At 42.0% G+C, this 6,000-nt stretch overlaps 1 protein-coding gene across 1 annotated transcript in view; it reads right to left on the bottom strand.

The window, feature by feature from the left end:
• Window positions 1–1,745: 1,745 nt before the first annotated feature.
• Window positions 1,746–6,000, bottom strand: part of WASHC2C (WASH complex subunit 2C) — a 96,003-nt gene continuing 91,748 nt past the window's right edge. The window contains exons 28-29 of the mRNA XM_063125898.1: window positions 4,796–4,958; window positions 1,746–2,190 (exon numbers count right to left, since the gene is read on the bottom strand). Coding sequence (XP_062981968.1) covers window positions 2,051–2,190; window positions 4,796–4,958 — 303 coding nt within the window. The 3' untranslated portion in view covers window positions 1,746–2,050. The remainder of the gene's footprint in view (window positions 2,191–4,795; window positions 4,959–6,000) is intronic.

Genomic DNA, 6,000 nt, shown 5'->3' with positions numbered 1-6,000 from the left:
CATGCCAGGATTTGGGGATGGGGACAAGATGATTACTAATTGTGATGCTTTTGGCCCAGTGTTGCAACACAGGTTTTTAAAGAGCCATAAGAGCAACTATGCTGAATCAGACCAAAGCTTAACTAGTCCAGGATTCTGTTCACACTGTGGCCAACCAGACGCCCATGGGAAGCCCACAAGCAGGACATGAATACAATGCAACACTATCCATGTAGTCAGGAGAGAAGCTATTAGAAATGAGGTTGTATAGGTGGCTTCCTGGACTGTACTGTAACAATTGCCAACAGAGAGAAATAGTGAACAAGATGCAGCATCATACTTCAATTATCCTCACATTGACTGGATACATTCATATTCCAGTCATGACAAAGAGGTTACATTTCTTGATGTCCTAAATGACTGTGCCCTGGAACAGTTGGTCATGGAACCGACAAGAGGGGAGGCAACCCTGGACTTAATCCTAACTGGTGCTGTCTAGTAGAGATGTAAATATTGTTGAACCAATCAGTAACAGTGACAACAGTGCTATCAAATTCAATATATACTTAAGTGGGAAATTGCCCAGGAAATCCAACACACACTTCACTTCAAAAGAGGAAACTCCTCTAAAATGAGGGAACTAGTGAAAAGAAAGTTGAAAGTGGGAATCAAGGGGGTTAAATCCTTGCAAAATGCATGGGGCTTATTCAAAAGAACAATAAAAGAAGCTCAACTAAAATGTATTCCACAGGTTAGGAAAGGTAGCACCAAGTCCAAGCATGGTTAACAACAAGCTAGTGTCAAAGAAGCTATTGTAGAAAAGAGGGCTTCCTTCAAAAAAATGGAAGTCTTGCTCAAGTGAGGAAAATAAAAGGGAACACAAGCTGGCACAAAGGAGATGCAAAAAAGCATTTTGAAGACCACATCGCTAATAATATCAAATCCAACAAGAAAGAATTCTTGAAATATATCAGAAGCAGGAAACCAGCTAGGGAAGCAGTTGGACCGTTGGATAACAATGGAGTTAAGGGAGCACTAAAGGAGGATAGGGAAATTGCAGAGAAGCTAAATGAATTCTTTGCATTGGTGTTCACTTTAGAGGATACAGGACAGATGCCTGTGCCTGAACTGATGTTTTCAGGAAGGCAGTCTGAGGATCTGAGGCAAATAGTGGTGACAATAGATAAAGTTCTCAACCTTATTGACAAATTGAAAGCAAATAAATCATCAGGTAGTATCCATCCTAGTTCTCAAAGAACTCAAATATGAAATTGTTGACCTCCTCACAAAAATATGCAACATGTCCCTAACTAAATCTAGCCCTGATGGTTGTGTGCTATCTCCAGTATTTGAGGCAGTAAACCTGTGTGCACCAGTTGCGGGGAAGATGGGTGGGAGGGTGCTGTTGCACCATGTCCTTTGTTGGTCCCTGGCCGACGGCTGATTGGCCACTGTGTGGACAAACTGCTGGACTAGATGGACCCTTGGTCTGATCCAGCATCAGGGCACTTCTTATGTTCTTAGCTGATTCAGCCAGTGGGCATCATAGTGAAGAATTCTATCCTATCCCTTGCAGCAAAACCAAGACTACTCTACTCCTATTAGTAACCATGAAGTAGAACTGTACCCTGAAGTTGAATATTGGGTAATCTATCGTAGAATTAACCCTACAAAGACAATCTTAGGTTTGCTTCCCTCTTTAGATTCTTAGAACAGAGCAGAACATGAAACGAACTAAAAGAACAGCACAACATTGGTTTCACAAATGCCATTTATCAATATCATTTATTTATTTTTGTAGTTCGGATAATAAAATCTTTACTCTGTACAATAGATTATATTAGCAAGGGAATGGACAAGCTAATTGGAACAGGACTGCTAAAGAGTGCTTAGATTGGTTTTACAACATTTTGTTTCTTTAGATGCCATGCAGGGAAGGATGTTTAGACATGTGAGTGTGGAGATGGTCAAGGAATATTCACAGCCTTGTCATATCAGCTGTTTTGATTGGAAAGCAAAGGAATTAGAACTTGGCAACACAAGTGTTATAGATGGGTCAGTAACGACATCTTCATTGGCCTTCAAATGCATTCAGTGGGTCTTCAAAAGTACTTGATGCTTTGAATACTGATTTAGTTCCTGATGTTGTCTGAAAGGACTGGGCCTTTTTGGTCAATGTCTTAGACTGACTACTAGATGAGAAGATATCATCTAGAGAAAAACAAAATGAAAATGACACGTCTGCCAATTGCAAGAAAGCTATATTCCACACTAAACATTGTCTGTAAATGTGATAAACTTACTTTATATTGGCTTTGATACTAATATTTAGTAGGGTGACCATATTTTGGAAACCAAAAAGGAGTACAACATGGTCAGCCCCCAAGGGGGCGTGCCCACCAACATGTCTGGCCCCAGGAGGCTTGTCCAGCCCCCAAGGGGACGTGCCCATCCGAACATAGCTTTGGTGACATATCTGATTTTATAGCACACAATTAAGACAAATCTGCTTTATATAATATCTTAATGTTAAAATCACTGAAATAAAGAACAAGTGAGGCATTCATTGTATCTGAAATTAACTCACTCACTTCTACTTTTGTAGCTTTTGCTGTACTTTGAAGCTTTTGCTGTGTGATACATTCTCCCCTTCCCTCAAATATATTTTCTGACTATATCCTCACTCGTTGCAAGCTGCTGCTGCTGTTAACAGGGTTTGCTGCCAGTCGGCCGGCTACCTGGCTTTTTTATTTTTAAAAACTTATTTATTTATTTATTTATTTATTTATTACATTTTTATACCGCCCAATAGCTGAAGCTCTCTGGGCGGTTCACAAAAATTAAAACCATCATAAAACAACCAACAAGTTAAAAACACAAATACAAAATACAATATAAAAAGCACAACCAGGACTTGTGCAATTGTCACAAGTTTCTCTACTCTTAACATTAGGGTGGGTGTTGTTGGCGGTGGACACTACTTCACCCATTCACACTTCTCACTTATATACATTAGCTTCTCAAGGCTTGTGCATTGGCACCACTTCGCACATCCAGACTTGGAACTCCTGTCTACTTCCTGCACAAATACGTGACTCTGAAACCGTCTTTCTAATGCCCTGCATTGCATGCCAGTACCGTGGGGCTAAGTTACAACAGGTGTCTCTGAGTGGTCTGTGTAGTCTCTGTTGTCTCTCTCTCTAAGTCATTGCAGCCAAACCAAAGCCTCCAGCCTCAAACAATCTCCCCCTCTCTCTTTCTGCCAAAGTCTCCTGACGGTCCAGCTGGGCCGTGCACCTGTGGCTAGGAGAACCCATATGTGTGATGCACAGAGACCACGAAGAAGAACAGGAGCTGTTAGCTTCTTGACTTGTGTCCAAGGAAAGAGATACTGTGAATTTTTCACCTTTCTAATCATTTGTTTATATTTTATGTAAACACCATTAGCACTAAAATAATGTTAGGAGTAGCAGGTGACTTCAAAAGCCCTAACTTCTCTCCTTTATACTGAGCAAACTAAGGCCCCAACTATATGTGACATTGGCTCAATTCAGACAACACGTTGCTCAATGGTGGTTTTAGAACTCCACGATAGGGTTTTTACACCACAATTGAGGAATGTGTTGTCTGCCAGGAAAACTCCACCACACGGTTGTTGTTTTGGAAAACTCTCCACGCTGAATATCCATGCTGTGCAGAGTAGAGATCCTGCACAACCACAGTTGTGTTGCGTATTGTGTGGAGGGCTCTGTGGAATTTTCTGTTATAACTGGGTACAGAGTTCCCTGGCAAGAGTGACAAAAGGAGGGAGTGCTGCTCTAGGAGAGCTGCCGGGATTGTTTTTTTGCAGCAATGGCTGATGGGGGAGGATAGAGGGCGGAGGAACTGTCAATCAAACATCACAATGGATTTTACTCAACTCCACAGTAGCCCACAGTCACGCAATGGTGGAGTTAGAACATGTTGTGTGGGGAGTACCTCCTAAAAACTCAACTGTTGAGTGGAGTTTTCACACTGTGTTGTCTGAACTGAGCCACTGACTGAGTTTGTACAACATGCCAAACCCACAATGGGTTGTTGTCTAAAACAACCCATGGTGGGTTAGCGTGTCATCCCAAGCTGTACTGGTTTTATCAGGATGGGTTTTGTTGGGGAAAAACCCTGACAACCATGACCTGCAGTAGGTTTTGTTTTACCCATAATAGGTTGGGTGTGTCATTCGAACCTGAACATGCTAACCCATAATGGGTGAAGGGCACTGGGAAGCGAGCCGCTCAGCAAGAGTGGCAGAAACCCCTGCTGCTCTTCATGAGTGTGCCCACAATGGCAGCCATGCCACTGCCTGTGCCCTTTTCCCCTTGACAGCGCCAGAACCTCCAAAGTGCCCAAACAGCACTTTGGAGTTGCTGCCACTGGCTTCTCCTCCGTGGCTCCTGCCAAGCCCCTCATCCCATCTCTGACAGCAATTGCAATTGCGGTCGGAGCTCCTTTTAAAAATAAATAAAATGATGGTTTGGGGTACTGGTTTTTCTGCGAAACCGAGGAATGTCAACCATTTTCTTGACAAACAAGAGCTACTTAGGGTCCCGCACCACTTTCTGAAGAAATATATTGAGTATTTTGACAATCCGCAACCCCCATCCTCACCCTCATCACAGTGTAGCATCTCTCTTATTTTGTTTTATGCTCCACCCTATGCAAAACCACCATGTGGCTACAGTACTTGTAAATGTACTTATATATTTATTGTAGATCTCTCTCTCTCTCTCTATATATATATTTATTGCAGACTTAACTGCTTAAATTAATTATTTACCTGTGTCCTCATCAAATATGGATTTAGCCTCCATCTTCTTTTTGGCACTCCTTTCTTTTGGTTTTTCAGCGAGATCCGCAAATATGTCAATATCAAACAGGTTTGCTTCTATCGCTTTTGCTTTGATAGGCTGCTTAGTGGCTTCTATTGCAAATATATCATCCTTCATGGGGGGAAAAGAAAGGGGAGTTTCAGTATAGGGCAGGTCTTTGTAACTACATACTTTCTTCCTAGTTGCTGCTTAGCCACTAAGAGTGCAATACTATCCATGTTTAGGCAGAAAAACATCCTACAACTCTGGCTGGGGAATGCTGGGAGTTGTAGGACTTTTTCCTGTCTAAACATGTGTCATGCCACAAGCCAACTCTAAAAGTCAGTTGTATCCAGTGGCAAGAATTTGGACCTGAAGACATTGGTGGAAATCACATTTCTGCTACGTACTCATTGGATGTCTCATTAGAAAGTCACTCACATTTCTTTTGAGTGGTTCTGTACTGCTGAATCTCCCACGTCTCAGGTAATGTTTATATGAAGAAACTGTGGGGTAGGCAATGGCTTAACTAGCTCACAGTTCTTAGCATAGCTATGTGGGATCCAACCACGTGAAACCCACTCCCCCTTGCCCCAGTAACACATGGTTTACAATCTTGGATTGTAAAGTAATAGTGAACAATTATGAATAGAGCTTAAGAGTGCTACCCTCTGTCAATAATTAAATTCAATAGCTATCTATTACATTTATATCCTTTTTTCTTCTAAGGAACCCAAACATAATCCTCCTCCTCTCCATTTTTATCCTCACAACAACCCTTTGAGGTAGCTTGGGCTGAGAATCTGTGAATTTCCATGGCAGAGTGGAAACTACAACCCAAATCTCCCAACTCCAATACTCTAGTCACTATACCACACTGGCTCCTAGTCCAACCATATGATCTATTTCCTTTTATCTTATTTATTTTCTCTCTCTTGCTCACTCTCATGTTCTCTGTTGAATTTGTTTTGGAAAACTGAATGGGAAAAATATGCAGCTTCACCAGCCTTAGGCAAATTGCGTTTCTCCCCCTCCCCCATCGATGGACACATTAAAGGGCCTCTTAATAAGGGCATTTAAGGCCCCCATCAGTGCAGGGGGGGCATTAGAGTGAAGGCAGACTTGTGGAAATTGCACATTTCCCTCCGCTGTGTTAATGGCAGCTGCCATTAAT

The sequence above is a fragment of the Elgaria multicarinata genome, chromosome 5 (assembly GCF_023053635.1).
Source record: "Elgaria multicarinata webbii isolate HBS135686 ecotype San Diego chromosome 5, rElgMul1.1.pri, whole genome shotgun sequence".
In the NCBI taxonomy this organism is placed as follows: Eukaryota; Metazoa; Chordata; class Lepidosauria; order Squamata; family Anguidae; genus Elgaria; species Elgaria multicarinata.
Note: the sequence above shows the minus strand (reverse complement) of the source record. Positions and strands in the feature narration are given on the sequence as shown.